Below are 20,189 nucleotides of genomic sequence, written 5' to 3'. Positions count from 1 at the left end.
GGCACGCAACAAAGCATGAGAAGGCAATGGCCTGTAGTGAAAAAGGTAGTACACAAACTCAATTAAATCTTTTAGGTAATATTCATCGCTATAATCCAGAATTAGACAAGGAGTATTTAGCTAAAATGATAATTAAATCAGAATGCACTTTTTTGTTTGCACAAGATCCTGCTTTTAAGTGGTATTGTAAAACTGTACACAATTCACAGTCTAGAGGTTTCTCTAGGAACACTAATAGAAATGAAGCAATGAGATTATTTTTAATATATAAAGATAATCTAAAAAATGTATTTAATCAATTTACTAGTAAAATCTTACTTACGTCTGACATATGGTATGATAGACTAACAAATAATCATTATTTATGTGTGACAGCCCATTAGATAGATGACATGTGGAGTATTAAAAAAAAATAATTACTTTTAAAGAACTTGTAGAAGCACACAGTGGAAACTACATAGATCAAGCGATTTCAAAATCCATATTAGATTACAATATTTTGAAAAAATTATTTGCTATTTCTTTTAATAATGCTAGTAATAATAATGTCGTAGTGGAACGATTAAAACTTTATGTGCCCTTAATTTTAGGGAGAAAATTGTTTCACAATAGATGTACATGTCACATTTTAAATCTATGTGTTCAAGATGGTCTTCGTGTAGGTTCAGAGTCATTAGAAAAAGTAAAAAGTTGTTTAAAATTCATACACACTAATACGTCTAGACTCAGAGAATGGAAACAATTAGTTTATGCTTATCAACTGCCCTATAAAAAATTTTCAAAAGACATTGAAACTGGATGGAATTCAACATTTTTGTTATTACAAATGATAACACCATATAGGGAACTTTTAACAATGTTTTAGAATAAAGAAATGCCCCCATCTCATCACATAACTGAAATTGATTGGAATTTGTTATATATACTTATTTTTATATTAGAAAATTTTTATCATGCTACAATTACATTTTCTGGTTGTAAATACCCAACAACTCACATTTTTTTAAGAGAAATATATAGTATAGTAAATTGTTTCAATGAATATAGAGAATATCAAAGTTACATGCCATTTCTTGACCCAATGAAGCAAAATTTAGGAAATATTGGACGCAAATTCCACCACTTTACCTAATAGTTAGTACGTTAGATCCCACACAAAAGTGGAATGTTGTAGATGATTTTTTAGATTTTTATGGCAATACTATGAATATTGATACAGATAATACAAAATATAAAGTTAAACAATTAGTATATGAAATATATAATTTGTATGAATTTCATTTTAAACTTAGACAACAAGTTGAAGACTCATCAAAACAAACAAAATCCAAAGAAAATTTAAAATTTGAATTTTCAAAATTTTTGAGAAATAAACAATAAAAAAAACAACTACAACGTCAAGTAATACATTTAATGAATTAAACTTTTATTTAAATAGAGATATACCAACACATATATTCTATTTTGGCTACCATGGCCCATGATATACTAACTCCTCCGAAATCCACAATACCATCGGAGTCTGTTTTCTCTACAGGTAATGGAGTGTTAGATTCAAAAAGATCAAGATTATCACCAAAAATATTGAAAATGCGTGTTTGCTTTAAAGATTGGCTCAATGTGAAATTCAAACAACAAGAGATCGAGTTAGTAAATGAATCAAGTGAAGATGATGTTGATAACTAATTGAAGCCATTTTACCTTTACAATTTTATACTATTTTCTTTTATTTAATCGAAAAAATGTAAAAATTTAATTTAACTATTGTACTCCCTCACCAATCAGTATTGACAATCACCATTTAAATGATGAGAGTGTTTTGTTAGCCGCAAGATAATGATCTTGCTACAGCAATGGATTTAAAAATTTCCTACCTCTAAAAGAGAATAGGATTATTAGGGATGGTTGCTAGCTCATGTAAAAAAGGTAAAAAAATTATTTTATTGAACTTCTTCAAGTGTTTTGTTTACCAAATGATTCGAACCTCTATAAATTGCAGTGTCCCTTGCTCATTTATTTTTTTAATTATGTTATTTTTTATTAATTATTGATATTAGATGCTAAAAATTTTACATTTTGCAATATATATAAATAATAACCATCAATATATTTAAAAATTTCAAGGTAATTTTTTTATATATTTAAATTATAAGTAAACATTCTTCTTTTTATGTGTATTATTTTTCATATCAATTCACAAGAAAATTTATAAGGCATATAAAATTTTGAAATATAAAATGATGAAATAATAATATTTAAAACTTAAGATAGAAAATTGTTTAAAAAGAAAAAAAATAATTTTTATATATGCATTATTTTAATATTTATATATGTATATATTACATGCATTATTTTTAAAAAAATTATTTAAAAAAAAAAAAGGGGGTCAAGCCCGACCCGCTAGGCCCTGTGAGGTAGGGCTTGACCCACTAGGCCCGGCTCGCTAGGCTCTGTGGGTTAAGGGCCTGACCCAACCCTCTAGCCCACAGGCTGGCCTGACTCTATCCACGGCAAAGTGGGTCGGGCCAGCCCGTTTAAAAAGCCTATGAGCTGATCCAAGCCGGCTCTTTTGACATTTCTAACTCGAGTAAACCTTCCTATTAGTCAACTAATCTCATCCTTTTACTCGTGCAAGTCTCCCATCCTTACTTGAGTAAACCTAATAGCTGATTACTCTTCCATTCAGTTAACTTCATTATTACTTCGGTAATAGATTAATTATCTCAACCTTAAAACTGTTATTTACCTACAAGTAACAGGGAAAGAAGAATGTAAAACAGAACGCAAAAAAAGTGCCAGGCATAAAGGGAAAATATGTGCAGAAGTAAGCATTGTTTTAGTTTTAGGGAAATCTTGAACTTCCATTAATCTTTGGGAACTAACATAATTGATTCATCCTCATATTTTTCTAGAGAAAGTACTCAAGATTCCATCTCACTTTTTAGAGGATGGAGTAATCAAAATACAAACCTTCTTGTACTTACTAAAGCCATCTCTTCTGCGGGGTTGCAACCTTAGATCCAATTTCCCGCCTCCTATGTTTAACATTGCCACCAGCCAATATCAACTGCATGTGTCGCAAAGAAGAGATGGGATCAGGTGTTTCATTAATAGGTTTTTCTTTCAGAGGGCTCACTGGTCGCGACTTTTGTTGCTTGTCTGTTGATTTCAGTAAGAAGCCAGAAGTTTTTGTACGTTCTGATATTTTCTCCTTCCTCCTTGGAGTTACACTGCCATTCGGAGTACAATTTTCCTGGCTTTTAGAAACAGGAGCCTGTGGTCGGTTCCTGGCAGGACAATCCGAATCAGAGGATGACGAGCTGGTTGTACTATCCATATCATATAGGAGATTATCAGCCATCACCGGTAGCTGCATTGAATTTGAGCTTGATGCAGAAGAGGGTCTCTGAAGTCTTGTTAGCTGCACTACCTGTTATTAACATACATTTAATTTAGCATGTTGGTTGGATGATATCAGAGAGACATATCAAAACACAAACACAGGAAAATTTCATTCAACGTCTTTAGTTCATGAAAATTATATGAAATGGCAGAAAATTTTCCAAATGACTAAATATACTAAAATTTTCAAATGTTCAGAATGTTTTTGAAATTTCTTGCAAGTACTTAGATTTCAAACTTAAAAAAGCACACACATCAAAGATATTCCATCAATTGTTGCTAAAGTTTCCCCTACCACCAACATTACTTGGACGATCCTCACCTTCTGTTCCAGAACCAACATGTCCTTCTTAAGTTTTGTAATTCTCACGTTTTTCCTACGGATTATGTCCTCCAACTCTGCAATCCTCTGTTGTAAAGTGAAAATAAAATATAACAAACCGAAAAGCATACCAATTTATCCAGACAATAGAAATGAAAATAAGATAGGATTGATTACCTTAGAACCAGCAAGTTCAGATGAATGGATAAAAGTAGATAGCTCCTTTATGGTGGCATCCTTTTCTTCACATTCCTTTTTGAGATTGTTGATGTCTTGCTCAATTGCTAGTGGATTCAGCTGTGGAGAAATTTTCGTGCAGAATTAGTCTCTCAAAAACTAAACTAGATCACTTAGCCCAAAAATATAAAAAATAAACTAGGTCAAGCAATTTTGTTGCTCATCACCAGCTTGCAAAGTTCTCGATTTGTTAAAACATGGTACCGGGACTTCATTATTAAAGGATTCTTTCTTTATGGAGTCTTCCATTCCCAAAAATCTCAGTCACATTGCAATTTGTCAGAAGAGTTGAATCATATTCAAAACTAAAGAAAACGGAAATAACATTAAATGTCTCGATCAGGGAAACGACAGTAACGTTAGATCGCCATGTTAAGCTAGTATTGGTGTTGGAGGTCTAGCAAATCAGAACTATTGCACAGCCAATTAACGAATGAATCTGATAACCTCACCAAGTTATTAGTGTTGCAATTTGTAAGTCTTGAACAGAGTTATTAACTGCAAAGCATATTTGGTAATATCAAAGCAAGATGAAATTATCTTGAATAGCCAAAAAGAATAGAAAAAGTTAACACGAAGGTGGAAGAGAGTGCAGATCAACTTAATTAACAAAATATCTGATGATGCGGAGCCGATCACCTTATTCTGTCTTGAACCAAGTACCTGCAAAAAGGGTGGGGACTTGCTCCCCGTGATCCCTCCGACGCTCAAGTCAGTTCATAGGGTTTTTGAGGAGTATAATAACAGTAATGAAGGATAATCAAAGAGTCCCTTAGGAGTCCGATCAGATCCCATACCTGTAGAGGTTGTCCTCTATTTATAGATGTCCGTTAGCCTTTCCCTTAGGAGATAAGATATATTTCAAAAAGAGATGTCGATCCCCTTTCCATGGGGAGAAAAGATAATCTTCCCTAATAGAGATAATTCTTGAGATATTTAAAGATATCATTGGTTGACTTAATCTTCCTCTTTATCTCTTTCCAGTTCAAAATCATAATAAGGATTATAAAGATAAGCGGAGTTCCTAAGTCTTGACACGTGGCGATCGCCCATTGGCCTTTACTAGCACACATGGCTCCAAGTTAATAGTAACCTCTAGGGGTAGCACAGTAAAATTGCCCCCTATAAATATTCCCTCATCACTTGCCCCCCACTCCTTGAGCTGATCGAGCGAGGAGTTTGAGTAGCTGAAGGAGTAGTCATCATTGTTTTTCTGAGCCTCTGTAAAAAAATTCTGCTAAAAATTTGGGTTAGCAGTCTCGGATGCTGAATTCGCTTCTTAAGTCTCCCGGTGCCTTTTCAGTCTTCCCATGCAAAGGGTGATTAGGTCGCTCGAGGTGATAGTGACGTTCGAGAATTTTCCTTATCTTCGAGGCCGCTGGCCGAGGCTGTGTGTCTCGTCCTCGGGGGCCACTGGCTGAGGCTGTGGGGGCCGAGGCCGCTTGCCTTATCTTTGGGGCCGTTTGGCCAAAGCTGTGTTGGTCGAGGCTGCGTGCCTTGCCTTCAGGGCTGTTGGCCGAAGCTGTGTTGGTCGAGGCCGCACGCCTTGCCTTCGGGGTCGTTGGCCGAAGCTGTGTTGGTTGAGGCTGCACGCCTTGCCTTCGGGGCCGTTGGCTGAGGCTATGGTCCCCTTTGGTCTTCGTTTGGCGAAGGTTCGTAGATTTCGAACTGATGCCTTTTGGTCTTCATTTGGCGGAGGTTCGTAGCCTCCGAACTGGTGCCTTAATTAGTAGGGGCGGTCCCCTTTGGTCTTCATTTGGCAGAGGTTCGTAGCCTCCAAACTGATGCCTTTCGATCTTCATTTGGCGGAGGTTCGTAGTCTCCGAACTTGCGCCTTAATTAGTAGGGGCGGTCCCCTTTGGTCTTCATTCGGCGGAGGTTCGTAGCCTCCGAATTGGTGCCTTAATTAGTAGGGGTGGTCCCCTTTGGTCTTCATTTGGCGGAGGTTCGTAGCCTCCGAACTGGTGCCTTTAGCAGGGGTGGTCCCCTTTGGTCTTCATTTGGCGGAGGTTCGTAGCCTCCGAACTGGTGCCTTAATTAGTAGGGGTGGTCCCCTTTGGTCTTCTTTTGGCGGAGGTTCGTAGCCTCCGAACTGGTGCCTTAATTAGTAGGGGTGGTCCCCTTTGGTCTTCATTTGGCGGAGGTTCGTAGCCTCCGAACTGGCGCCTTAATTAGTAGGGGCGGTCCCCTTTGAACCTTCGATTTTGAGTTGTCAAGAGTTCGAGGATCATAAGTGATCCTTTGTTTTTGAGTGTTCGGGGGTTCGGGGCCCCCCGAGGATCATATCTGATCCTTTGTTTTTGAGTGTTCGGGGGTTCGGGGCCCCCCGAGGATCATATCTGATCCTTTTTTTTTTGAGTGTTCGGGGGTTCGAGGCCCCCCGAGGATCATATCTGATCCTTTGTTTTTGAGTGTTCGGGGGTTCAGGGCCCCCTAAGGATCACATCTGATCCTTTACTTTTGCGTTGTCGAGGCATTTCAGACCCTTGCTCTTTATATGCACATGCTGGCTTGGATTGTAGTTGATGACGGGATTTCAAATAATATCCTTATTTTATTTTCGCGGTTCGGTGAAATGCCTACGTCCGCAATTAAAGAATAATAATATTTTATTTTCGCGGTTCGGCGTAACGCCTACATCCGCAATTAAAGAATAACAAATATTTTGTTTTCGCGGTTCGGCGTAACGCCTACATCCGCAATTAAAGAATAACAAATATTTTGTTTTCGCGGTTCGGCGTAACGCCTACGTCCGCAATTAAAGAATAACAAATATTTTGTTTTCGCGGTTCGGCGTAACGCCTACGTCCGCAATTAAAGACTAACAAATATTTTGTTTTTGCGGTTCGGCGTAACGCCTACGTCCGCAATTAAAAAGAGTATTTTATTTTTGCGGTTCGGCATAACGCCTACATCCGCAGGTGTTCGGGGTTTTAACAGAATTAATTAAAATTCAAGTCATTGGAGCATATATATCAAGCAATTCAAATTAAAACCTTTTGCCTCTGCCTATATATCTAGCAATTCTCCAATAAATAGTAGTTAAAACATTATAATGATAAAAACAAGATAAATAAGTTTTAACCAAAGCGACATTAACGGAGCTTCCGTCGCCGCCATTATCGCTGCTTGCTGCGGCCATCTCCTGGCTCATCCATGGCGGCTTCTGGGTATATACCCTTTTTCCAGAAAGCCTTCCCCTTTAATATTATAATATAACACCTCTTTTCTTACTTACTCTGCTAGGCTTCTATGAGGAGCTTTTCTCCAACATATATATATATATAACATGAATGTAAATGTGTATCATGTATGTATGTGCGTGTGATCCACAATAATGGCAGAATTACGCTTCTTTTATGTGATTGAATATATATATCCATATATATATACGAATCTTTCGGCCTTCTCTTTCAATTATTTTTACATAAAACAATAATTGAAAAATAAAAACCGTAGGAGGCACAAAAAATATTAAAAGAGAAACAAGCGTACCCATGATGCAATCAGCAAATACGTGTAATTGAGTTGAATAGATTTCCTACGGCTTGAAATTGTACTTGGAAAACGGAAGGAAAAGACGAAGGCCCCACGGTGGGCGCCAATTGATGATGCGGAGCCGATCACCTTATTCTGTCTTGAACCAAGTACCTGCAAAAAGGGTGGGGACTTGCTCCCCGTGATCCCTCCGACGCTCAAGTCAGTTCATAGGGTTTTTGAGGAGTATAATAACAGTAATGAAGGATAATCAAAGAGTCCCTTAGGAGTCCGATCAGATCCCATACCTGTAGAGGTTGTCCTCTATTTATAGATGTCCGTTAGCCTTTCCCTTAGGAGATAAGATATATTTCAAAAAGAGATGTCGATCCCCTTTCCATGGGGAGAAAAGATAATCTTCCCTAATAGAGATAATTCTTGAGATATTTAAAGATATCATTGGTTGACTTAATCTTCCTCTTTATCTCTTTCCAGTTCAAAATCATAATAAGGATTATAAAGATAAGCGGAGTTCCTAAGTCTTGACACGTGGCGATCGCCCATTGGCCTTTACTAGCACACATGGCTCCAAGTTAATAGTAACCTCTAGGGGTAGCACAGTAAAATTGCCCCCTATAAATATTCCCTCATCAATATCCCATTTTGGAGCCAAGGCCATAAAATCTAAAGAGCACAAAATAGAATTATAAGAACGTGAAATTGATTTTCTGATCGAACAAATTGAGGAACTAACGGAAAAAGTATCCACCAAAGCCAAACTGTGCTCAAGTTCAATGCTCATTTAAGATCTGAGCTTGTGTGCAACTTGAATAGTTGAATTTCAATGAAAATTCAAAACAGAACTAGCTAGGCATATGTTGTTACCTGTATGTCAACGGAGGAAGTAACACTGGGAGCCCAATCTGACAGATCAGACATGCGCCGCTCCTCTGGCTCCACATCACAGAGATGTATTTTATACTTGAACATATCTTTACCACTAAAAGATTCGTTCGCATGATTATCCTAAATAACACAACAGACTAAGTAAGCATCCAATTTTGGGCTTCCCATCTCTAGCAATCAGATTAAGTCAATAACAAGGGGATGGTAGAATACCAAAAATTGCTCTCACCATTGGGTCGTTCAGTAGGTGTTGATGATGCTTGCAAGGCTGACAGCCACATGGTACAGATTTAACTTTTTCAAACCCAAACATATTATCATCCCAAGTTCCCTGCTGATCTTTAAAATAATTAACTTGCTCACATAATTTATCAAGCTTCTCTTGCATGCTTGAAAGCACCTGATCCTGGTTCAAAAAAGGGGATTCATTTTCAGTGACAACTTCTTTAGACATGGTATAAGCATGCAGATTCCTCAATTTTTTTATGGTTTTTTCGAATTCAGTGAATAAAGATATAAAAAGAAGGGCAAAATAGAAGAGTAAATATCTGAAATTCACAGACCATTAAAGCCACAAAAAAAAAAAAAAAACCTAATTTATTAGAATAGGGAAAAAAATGCAGCCTGGAGAGAAGAAAGATACAGACTATGTTGCTTAAGAACATAAAGTTTTCAAAATTGCTATACATACATTGGAAAAATACTTAAAAGGTGAAAAAAAACAACTTAAGCGGATATGATTGACCTTAAAATTAAAATGAAATTAAAGCCTTAAGAAACGCAAACGTAATCAAAGAAACAAGCCAGAATTGTGAAATTAAATATCAAACTATTTGGCCATACATTTGTATAAATTTAACTACGGAACAAGAAGTAATTAATAAACACTTAAGAGAAGAAAATGCTTTAACTAACCCTAAGTTCAACAGATTTCGTCAGGCGATAAATCTGGCTGTTCTTTTTGGAGTTGACGGCGGCAACGGCAATGACTGCGACGATAAGAACCCTCTGGATGGGGCTAAACATCTCCCACGCCATCGCCTCTTCTGGAGCCAATGATCCACCGCCACCCCTCAATGTTCTAGCCGAGGTGGCTTCTTCGGCGCCGACGAGCCGGCCCTGGAGAGATACCCAAGCGAGGTCGAGCCGTCTGGCTGCCGCTCGCACTGGCCGATTCAGATGAATAAAACGGCTGGAGAGACGGCGCGGCGATGGCGAGACATAGGCCGAGAATGGGGTCAGCATTACGACAGCCGGTGACGACGGTGGGGGCTCCTTCTTGATAGCCGCTTCCCCTAAGAAGCTCTCCTGCTCGTCTTCCATGGCCGAGAGAGAGAGAGGAGACTGTACAGATTTTTGGGGATTTTGACAAAAATGAACCTTTGGTTTCAAATTTTTATTTTGGGAGGGAAAGTGGAAATCAAAGGTGGGGCGAACGTTGGAGCCTGGAGGGCAGTTGGGATCGTGACACGTGTACTCTCATGGGCAATGTTTTTATTCTTTGCCATTTTGCTAGCCGTTGTGTTTGAATTTATTTGATATTCAAAGATTTTCACAAGTAAAATTGTTGTTGTTTATTTGATTGTTATTTATTTATGCTAATAGAATTTAGACTAAAAATATTTTTTGTTTTTGAACTCTCCCCCACTTATGTCCTTTAACTTGAGAAAGGATCTATCATATCCCTCGAGTTACAAAAAGAAATTTATTACACATTTCAAATTCCAAAATCCTATTGTGACATACACTTGCTTAGACAAAATTTTATATTAATATAATATATATTAATAAATTATGCATAATTATTTTATTATTAGATGTTAATAAATTATATATAATTATTTATTAAAATTTTATATTAATACAATATATATGTTGATATCTAACTGATAAAATTTTATCATTAGATGATAAATTATACATAATTATTTATCCAAATTTTATATTAATACATATATATACACAGTGCAAAATGATTGTTAAATATCGAAAGTGTTATGTTGCCCACATCAAGAAATATAACGTTTGCCCAACATGGACAACATCAAAGAGGGGCGTGGGCCCCACCTCCCCTTTGCATGCCCTCGTTGGGCAAACCCAATGTGAACAGGAGAACAATCCTATGTTTTATATATATAGTGCACAGTGATAAAGGTGACAAACGACGGTGACAAAGAAGACGATGACGGAAAAGTTGTGTGCAACGAATAAAAGGGTTCATCCAAATCCATCGAGTTTCATCATAGGTTTGGGTTTCATGGATGAAACCCGATCTTGTTGCGGTTTGGCTTTCACTTTGCCTTGTGGTTGCTTCTGCTTCTTCCCTCTTATCCTCCCAATTTCCTTTTCAATCTATGTAACGATCCTTTATTGGGTCTAAAATATTTTGTTATTATTTTATGTGTGTAAAATGTGTTATTATTTGAGTAAGATATTGGTAATATTTTAAGTGGAAAAAAAAATTAAATAATGTTTTAATAGAGATGGCATTATGTTGAAAAGTCAAAAAAAAATTGGGATATGTGAGGAAGTCAAAATTATTTGTTTAAATATATGTATAAATATGTGTATACTGTTTTAGATTTTATTTAAGTGATAAATGAAAAATTATAAAAAAGAATATAATACACATATGTGTGTGCGCATAAGTGAGGGGCAAAATAAGGAAAAGCCAAGGAGTGATTGGAAGGAGTTGGCAAACAAGTCCCACATTTTCTCATTCTTTTTCTCTTCCTTGCTGTTTCCTACACTTCTCTCTTTCTCGATTGTCTTTTTCTTCTTCTTTATCCTTTCTCATTTATTTCTTTCTTATTCTTCTTGCTCTTCTCATTTTCTAGTTTGGAGCTTCAAGAGGTGTGTATTTACAGCATCTAGCAGGCATCTTTCTTCTTTAAATTCAGTTTCTCCATCCAAAGCAAATTCTTCTTTGTCTTGTTTCTCTTTAAAGCAAGTTCCTTTATTTTATTCTTGTCAATACAAGTTCCATTCTCTTATTCTTATTAATGCAAGTTTCTACTCTCTCCCTTTCATATTTTTGCATAATCTTTCCATCTCTTTTCCATTCGATAGATTTATTTATTCCATCTATGGGATTTGTTGGTTGAAACCCTTGATTTTTGAACCCTATTAATTTTTGGTCAAAATGTGAGTGTGGTACGTTCTTAGGTATAAATTTTTGTGTTTATATTCGAATTGAGATATGTTTGTTGTGTTGTAAACTAGATTTTTAAATTTTATTTTAATTTATTACTTAGCATTATTTGACTTCATTTTTGAGCCTGTAGTGGTTCTGTTAATCTTTGCCAAAAAAATCTAGAATTTTATTGTAATGTCTAATATGCCTTGATTCGATTTTGGAGAAATAACTTTTTATTTTTTATTTCGAATCCATTTATTTTTTTATAAACTATAAATTCGAGACTTCGATTTGAGTATATTATTCTTAATATTTGACTAAATTATGAGCCCAAAATACGTCCCTTGAAGTTGCAGATGAAATCTAAAAATTTTGAAAATTTGTTGATTCAAATTTTTTCTTGTGTTGCTACACTTCTTATGTTAATATCATGGTTTTTGCCTATGCAAAACCCTCATGTTGATAAATGAGTTGTATCTCTTTTGTTTTGTTAAGTCTTGCGATTTTCTTTTATTTTTGTGGAGTCTTGTTGGAAGCCTCGATAGGGTTTCGTGTCACCCTATATTTCATAAGGAATGATACTTTTCTTGATTAGGGATTTAGTTCCATAGAAGTTTTGGTGTTTCTTGTATGAATGGTTGTATGATAGATATTTGCGCACCTATTATTTTGCACAGCAGCTATGTTCCACGTGAGAAAAAGAATATCCAAAAATATTGAGGAAGTGTGCTTGACACGGGCGGGCTACAACTATGAACTCGATAAGTAAGTTTTGGGACACAAGTTAATGTATGTATTGAGATGTGAATAACGAAGTAAATGCATAACTTGTATGATGCTAGGTGGCATGGCATGTTATGGTGAGGCATGGAATTAACAATGGTATTGTTGTCGATGATTTATATGCTCTCACTTGTATTATATATATTATAATTGTTGAATCTTGTGGTTTTCCTTATTTTTTTGTGTCATTTCAAATAAGGGGAAAGCGGTCTATGAGGGCGAGTCTATAGGAATTAGAGTCCCTAGATAATATATGTATACAGAGATGTCCCAACCAAGAAGGTCCATAAACAATTGTTTTAAGGGCCCGTCGAAAGAGATTTATTTTGTATTTAAATTTGTGGTTGCCATTTTTATTTTTGTAATTATTTTGAGGTGTATTTGTATCAATGTTATTTATATCCATGTTGTGGAGATCTCTTTTTAGATTCTTATGCTGGTGGGATATCTGATAGTGGGCTCGTTCCTTTATATTATATATATTCATAATATTAATAATAATGCGCGGCCGCCCTAGGCATAATTTCTCCGTCAATTCCTCCTCTCAATTGGCTTCTTCAATCTCTTATCTAATATTCATGCAGCGGGGCCTTCTCCGAATCTTCCTCCAACTGCGCCTTCAATTGAAATTCTCTCCAAATCTATCTCTCCAATTGCAGCGCCTCCTTCAAATACTTTGATTATATTATAAAATTAATTTATAGTCGAGTTTCATCGAAGGATGAAACCCGATTGGGTTTCGTCGGCCAAGGCGAGACCGGTCAGTCGGCGGCCACGAGGAACGCGGCGACTCATTCATGCTTCGTCAAGTACCCACAGATGATATGTATGTATGTCCAGCAAAGTATGTATTCTTGAGAAAGATACGAAGGAGATCTTGGATGAAACCCGATCGGTTTGATATGACCGATTTCATATATATATATATATATATATACAAATTGCTTACAAACATATATATGCGCGCGACAGTGGATCTGTTTGTTACAGCTTAAAAGTTATAACTTTTAATTTATAACTTCGAAAAAATAGATATGTAGTGTTTGTTTTAACTTGTAAAATTCTAACTTATATCTTCTACTAACTTTTAGGAGGGGTAGAAGTTGGCTTTTTCAAAGCTGGGGTATACCAACTTTTACAACTTCTAATTAAACAGTTATATTTTTGTGACAATTTTATTCTTATTTTTAACAAAGAATTACTCTTCTGTCCACGTAGTCAAGGGTCTTTCTTTTCCACCTCCATCTCTATTTTCAAATCTCTTCTTCTCTCTCGCCATCTCCCTTTCTCTTTATACACTAATTAATTTTTTTATTAATACTTGAAACTTATACATATAAACTAATTAATTTTTAAATTATCATTTTATAATTATTAAAGGTATTATGAATAATTATACAAAAATAAGTTATTTTACAGCTTATGGTATCAAACACCACAACTGTTTAACTACAGCTTTTGAGAAGTTGTAACAAATAAGTTCACAACTTATTCTAAGTTTTAGAAGGTATAATCTAAAAAATTAGAAGTTATAATTTCTTTAATTAAGCTGCAACAAACGGGGTCAGTACACTATAACAGAGATACGTATAGGTATATTTATAAATATTCATCCAATTCCGGCGAGTTTTGGTGAATGTTGTTTCCGAAAATCCGGTTTCATCCTTATCGAAGGATGAAACTCGATCCTCTTCTTCGACCACAGCTTTTCTCTTGCTGTCGTTCGCCGCCTGTACCTCTATTGTCTGCCGCCTCCTCCATCTCCATCATTATATATATATATATATTTAACAACTATTTTTATATTTAATATATATATTATATTAATATAAAATTTTATCCAAATGCATGATATACACTCGAATTTTGGGATTTAAAATGTGTAATATGTCCCAAATTAAAATTGAGGGACACAATAGGTCTCTTTAAATTTATCGACAAATGGTTAAACGGGGGCAGTTTAATGGCATGGATATGTTTTTAGGCTAGAATTTATTTGTGAGATATGCTAATCATTGTTCTTATGGTTTAGGATAATGATTAATGCGTAATAAATAAATATTATTTTAAAATAAAATATATTTATTATATATTTTTTAATTAAAAAACACTTCAATGAATTAATCAAATATTTTTAGAATTGAATCTAATTTTATTGGGCAATTCTCGTGACTTAACGCACTAACAACTACAAGTTGAAAGGATTTATTGTCAGTTTATTCAATGGACCTATATCTAGTTATTCTCTGTCATTTCATCTTCTTATTACTACACGTAAGGTAAATTTTTGTTAGGTCTAAATTTTAATTTTTCTTGTGCTCCTTTTTGTTTTTTTTTTTTTTTTAGCTCTTAAATTATTGTTTAAGATTCTTAAGTCATTAAATAATGAAAAAAAAATGAGTAAAATTTTGTGATTAGAGTTTTGGAACTTCATCAGATTGGGGATTGTATGGAATGCATTGTTGATGTTACTATTATCACTTTTTTTTTTTTTTTTTTGGTATTATCTGCCATAGGCCCATAGTCAATAGTCAATACTATTGTAGACTAACTGTTTGTAAGAAGCCATTAGATTGCATGCATAAACCAACTCATGAGATGTGTTCTTAATTTTGAGAAAACTTCAAGTACATAACCATTACAATTGCTTGTTTTCCTTCATGAATAAAGTGGCCAGGATGGCCTTGTTTTTCAGTTAGTGTTTAACCTGGCAAGAGGTGGCAGTAAACCCCGTTGGGTGTCAAAGATTTGATGTATTTGAGAGGCTAGCTAAGCTAGTTATCTCTTAAAAGTTGAGGTGGCCAATCATTAAAGAGCATAAATAGAAGAGGGCTCGATTAATCTGAAACTTTGCAACAGCAGAGAGAGGTAGAAGAAGAAGTGAAAGATAGAGAAGAACCGATCTAGACTGTAAAAAGAGGGTCATGAAGTTAGAGCTTTCAACTTTGGTAAGCTTCCTTGATACTAATTACTAATGGTTATCTAGCAAGTTTAGACTTGTTTAAAGCAAGAATAAGGAAAGATTCATGGGAAATGTTCTGTGCTAACAGTGAGCTGTTTAGCTAGAAGAGAAAAATTAAGAAGCTATGGATGGGGAGAAAGCCGAAGTAGGAGATGTCAGCTAGAAATTTAGTTCTCTTAAATTGATAAGAGTTTACATACATAGTCATATATAGTATATGCTAGTTTCCTGCGCTAGCCAATTTTGGCATTGACATGTAGTGGTGTTCAATAGGCCCGGCCTTAGTAAAAAGTTTACAACATGCTGTATGCATATGTAACTTTACTTGGCAATACAGCATACAACCATCATCTATATTGCTGTATTTACAGTAGTTGTATAAAGTTTCACATGTGTATAGTTATTTATTCGATTTATGGTCCAAAATTGAGAGTGGGCCAGATTTAATCGAAGACCGAACCCAACTTATTCAGTCTTAGACAAAAATTTGAACAGCCCTGTTGACATAGATGCCATTTGTTTCCAACTGTTCTAAGGAAGAGTTACAATATGAAGAAAAACATTAGCTTTTATGAGGGGAGGGGCCAAAGAATCACAGGCACATTTTGGTTATTTATAAAATATTAAATTAAAATGAACTAATGACCAAGAAAAATTATACCCATTTGTACTATTTTATGCAAATGTTATTAAATCAACAATTACATTAATCACATAAATATATAATCATTAAAGCACTTATATTACAATTCATAAACACCAAATATAAATACAAATACAAACTAACAATAAATTAAATAAAAATTGAAATCTAAAATTTGTAGATTTTCAGGCGTCTGTCAACCTGTGCAACCGGACAAGACGACCTTCAATGGAAACCCTTTTTGAACTCAACGAGCGCCACTGAACTAATATCTAGAATGGAATTATACACTACCCCCCGGTTGATTATGGCACACCGCCCATTCTGCCGATGCACAAACCCCACCCACATCACGTTGCTTCTCACCTACTCTTCCATCAAATAAGAACCTGACAAGTGGGCTTCCTTTGGGGGGTTCATAACTCGGAACAATAATTACGTCACTGTTTTTTCAGAAAATAAATAAATAGATCCATTTATGGATTCCGAATCGGAGGAGTTCATCATACTTGAGATAGCTTTGAAGCGAAGCGAAGCGACATACTAGTCTAAGTAGAATGAAAAATATTACAAATGAAAACACACTACAGCAATAACTTAAAATCACAATAATACCCTCAATCCTTCACCCAATTTACGACTTCTTTATCCCCTTCCAAGCCCACCACACCAATCAACCGCCTTTCCATAAAATAACAATCCACCAGATCCGCCGCTTTCTTCCATGGTTGCCGATGCATCTGACGCAGATTGAGAATCCGATGTTTGATATTTTCGAATTTTTCATCTGTTTCTTCGATTTAAACCTTGAGAATTTTGGCCGGTCGAACCACCGGATTTTGGCGGGCGATGGCTTCCCTCCCGGCAGCCTTGTAATCGAAAGTGCAGTCGTGGCGGTCCGAGTAGCGGTGGTCGGAGCAGAACAGATCTCCGCATCGACATCGGAACCCCGTGAGACCGACCTTCCTCTTACAGCCAGCGCATCGGTTGACCTGCAGCTTCTTCGCCGGAGAAGACGGTGACGATAAAGCCAGATCTGATGATCTCTCCGGAAAAAGATGAGGCGGAGAGACAGAAGCAGAAGCAGAAGCCGTCGGATCCGACGATCTCTGCGGCGGATCATCGGTTCCTGAGGCGGCACGGATGGAGGTAGCGTCCACCGTAAGATCCGGCGATCTCGGCGAACTGCCGGAGGCGGTGGGAGGGTTTTCGGTGCCGGAGAGCTTGGAGGATGGGGGAACCGGATTGGCGTTGCAGACGAGGGTATCGGGGACCCTGAGCTCGGCCTCTTCTTTCTCTCTCTTCTGAGCCATGGCGGCGGCGGCGGCGGCGGCGACGGCGTGGTTTGTGGCTGGTGAGGACGGACGACGCAGGAAGAAAGAATAAATAGTGGTTTTGGTTTTGTTGTTTGATGGGGCTTCGGCTTCGGCTTTGGGTTTGATGGAAATTAATTCAATGCGATTGAAAGGGATTGAGAAATTTGGTATGGCTTCGAGTTTTTAGAAAAATAAAAAAATAAATAAAGGCAGGCGTGGAGAGTGAGAAAGGTGGGTATGAAAAACGGAATCCGATGAATATTTTTGTTAGGGTTATTAATATTGGAAAAGAAAAAGTAGAAAAAAATATTGTATTAAAGCGGTCGCATTCCATTCAGAAACACCCAGAGACATTTGATTTTCCCTGTCTCTCTCTCTCTCTCTCTCTCTCTCTCAGAGCCTGAGGTCGTTGCTACTATAATTAATTTTTCGAGTTTCCACTCCCATGACACGTGATTATTATTATTATTATTATTTATTAAATTTAAATGGTGGAAGGGCAATTAACATTAACACATAATTACAACCCTTAAATAACATATCATATTGAATCTGCCCGAATCATTTGAACAATAAACAATATTATCAACTGATTTAAGGGTCAACTCTTCTTCTAATACACATTCCCTCCCTCAACCCTCGTATTCCAACTTCAGAATTGCCATACCCGCGTGCCTAATTCGCTACTATTGATTAGCGAGATTATGATTGGGGCTTTAGCCCTTCCCTCTCCTCCAAACCTATTAGTCATTATGTGAGACTTTGTGAAAATAATTAAATATTTTAGGTCAGCAATAGTTAACCCTAAAGGTCAACATATATGTAATACTATTTGTACATTGGTATTGATATTCAGCCAAATAAATAAATATATCTTGAACTTTAAGTTAATTTTCAATTTTATCTTCTTTTACCCTTTATTTCAATTTGATTATCAAACTTTCACATTTGTTTCAATTTTATCCTTAATCTAACAAACGTGTGTCCAATCTTACGTGATTGCTGATGTGGCGGCTGATATGTCAAATAACTAACAAGTCATCATTTTCTTCCACAAAATCACTAGGGTTTCTCCCATTTACCTTGTGCAACTGTTGTCTTTGCCTTTTCTTACCGCCAGCCGCCTCCTTCTTCTTCACTCTTCATCGTTGGCTTGCTTCCATTAACGAGACCACAGAAGCATTCAATCAAAAAAAAATAAAAAGAAAATAGGGAGAAGACTAGACGATTGGCCATGGTGAGATCGATGTCAAGAAAATGGCAAGGCCCATGGATCTGTTACCGCCAATCGATTGGCCTATGTGTTGCTTCTGCCATTGTCGACGTGACTACCATGGTTGACGATTCGTGTCCCCTTTTGGCCGATGGCTTTGTGTCTTTTTTTGGCTGATGGCTCACCAATGTAGGTCATCATTTTAACTGACTAATTGAGGTGAGTCTTCACGACCACAAGTCGAATCTCGACATTGCAATGGGCATGGCCGAAGAGCTTCGTGCTCGACATGGTTGATGTGACCAGAGGGTTGAAGCATCAGGTGACCGGCGATGAGAGAAAAAAAAAGACGACCTCACCACTTCTGCAAGGCATGTCGTCGCTATTGGACCCAATGCGGTGCCCTAAGGAACGTCATAGCAAACAGAGGTTGCCGAAGAAACAAGAGAATCAAGAACAACACCTCAAAATCAAATATCATGGCAATTGACAGTAGATCGAACCTGGACCTAAATCAACAAGTGGTAGTCCTTCCAACTACAGCATTGATATTTTCAGTCTTCCCAACCATCGTCGCCGTTGTTATTCCTAGTCAGTTTTCAGAGTTTGGCTCATTATGGCGGAGGGAACATTGGCTTGAATGTCGAGAGATTTGATATCCAGATGACTGTTGTAGGTGGCGGAGGGCGGGTCAATTTGGCGTTTCAGTTGGGAAGTAACTTGGATGGAAACAATGGCATTTTGTCAGGTGGAGCAGATCAATGGCGATTTGGCTGTGCAACCCGGGGGGTGCTATGCACAACCAAAACAACAACGTTTGTTTTGGTCTGTGCAACAGAATGGCCAAAACGATGTCGTTTTGGGCGTGCTCAATGATAAAAAAAAAGACATAAACGACGTCGTTTTAGCTGACTTGTTAGTTGTTTGACACATCAGCAGCCACATAAGATTGGGCACACGCTTGTTAGATAGAGGATAAAATGAAAACAAAAGTGAAAGTTCGATGACCGAATTAAAGTAAATGTCAAAACATGATAAAATTAAAAAAAAGTCCATAATATATTTGTCTATTCGACCTTGATATTCGATTAATCAATTATCAATGCTCTCTTTACTTGAGTGATTTAATGATGAATATATTAGTAATTCACTCAAACAATAAATACAAATACTTGAAGAAATTACCAATACGTCCCTCACTTAAATTATTTAATAAAAATATATATTAATAATGTATTAATCTGAATGTGGAAATAACATTATTCATTAAGACTTAAGCACAATGCACCCTCTCATCCTATAATCACAATTACAATTTATATGAAGATTACTTTACAAAGTCTTTGTTTCTCATAAATAAATGAATGACTAGGATTAGAGGACGACACCTAATCAACTGGCCTCGTAAAAAAAAAGAAAAAGAAATGAAATGAAAAAGGGGCTTGAATTGAATACTTGGCCACAGTTAATCGATTGAGACATAGGGTGTGGCTAAAAGAGTCAGGATTTGAATTTAAGCAGGCCTTTTTCTTATGGGCTTCTTTTCCAAGTGAAGGGTGGCCCAAATATATTTGGGCTCACTTGGATTGCTTCGGTTTAATTTATGCCCAAGTCGAAGTTGTCCAACTCTAACCAGTAGCCAGTATTAAGCCTATTATATTTATTATTATTCTCTCAATAATGATAATTTTGTGATTGCGATTGCATGCTTATAAAATAATAAAATAAAAATAATAAATTGTTGTATAATTTTCAGGGTAGTTATATCGAGCTGTGTGGATGGATGGGTAAT

General features: G+C 36.4%; 2 protein-coding genes across 2 annotated transcripts; both read right to left on the bottom strand.

Moving 5' to 3' along the window:
* Positions 1-2,837: 2,837 nt before the first annotated feature.
* LOC127796328 (uncharacterized) lies at positions 2,838-9,713 on the bottom strand. Its single transcript, XM_052328413.1, has 6 exons — positions 9,260-9,713; positions 8,574-8,750; positions 8,324-8,464; positions 3,902-4,021; positions 3,725-3,811; positions 2,838-3,430 (listed from the first exon to the last, which is right to left on the bottom strand). The coding sequence occupies exons 1-6, from the start codon at positions 9,665-9,667 to the stop codon at positions 2,984-2,986; spliced, it is 1,380 nt and encodes a 459-aa protein (XP_052184373.1). The 5' UTR covers positions 9,668-9,713; the 3' UTR covers positions 2,838-2,983.
* A 6,218-nt stretch (positions 9,714-15,931) lies between these two features.
* Positions 15,932-17,410, bottom strand: LOC127796231 (zinc finger A20 and AN1 domain-containing stress-associated protein 5-like). Its single transcript, XM_052328271.1, has one exon. The coding sequence runs from the start codon at positions 17,179-17,181 to the stop codon at positions 16,669-16,671; it is 513 nt and encodes a 170-aa protein (XP_052184231.1). The 5' UTR covers positions 17,182-17,410; the 3' UTR covers positions 15,932-16,668.
* Between the last annotated feature and the right edge of the window lie 2,779 nt (positions 17,411-20,189).

The sequence above is a fragment of the Diospyros lotus genome, chromosome 3 (genome assembly GCF_014633365.1).
Source record: "Diospyros lotus cultivar Yz01 chromosome 3, ASM1463336v1, whole genome shotgun sequence".
Lineage (NCBI taxonomy): Eukaryota > Viridiplantae > Streptophyta > Magnoliopsida > Ericales > Ebenaceae > Diospyros > Diospyros lotus.
This window is presented reverse-complemented; position numbering and strand designations above follow the sequence as displayed.

Bases quoted from the DNA above. Each gene is read 5' to 3' on its own strand.
- LOC127796328 (XM_052328413.1), bottom strand. From the start codon at position 9,667: ATGGAAGACGAGCAGGAGAGCTTCTTAGGGGAAGCGGCTATCAAGAAG. The intron at 8,465-8,573 runs GTGAGAGCAATT...TGTGTTATTTAG, and splicing joins ACCTACTGAACGACCCAATG to GATAATCATGCGAACGAATC. The intron at 3,431-3,724 runs GTGAGGATCGTC...TGTTAATAACAG, and splicing joins TGTTGGTTCTGGAACAGAAG to GTAGTGCAGCTAACAAGACT.
- LOC127796231 (XM_052328271.1), bottom strand. From the start codon at position 17,181: ATGGCTCAGAAGAGAGAGAAAGAAGAGGCCGAGCTCAGGGTCCCCGAT.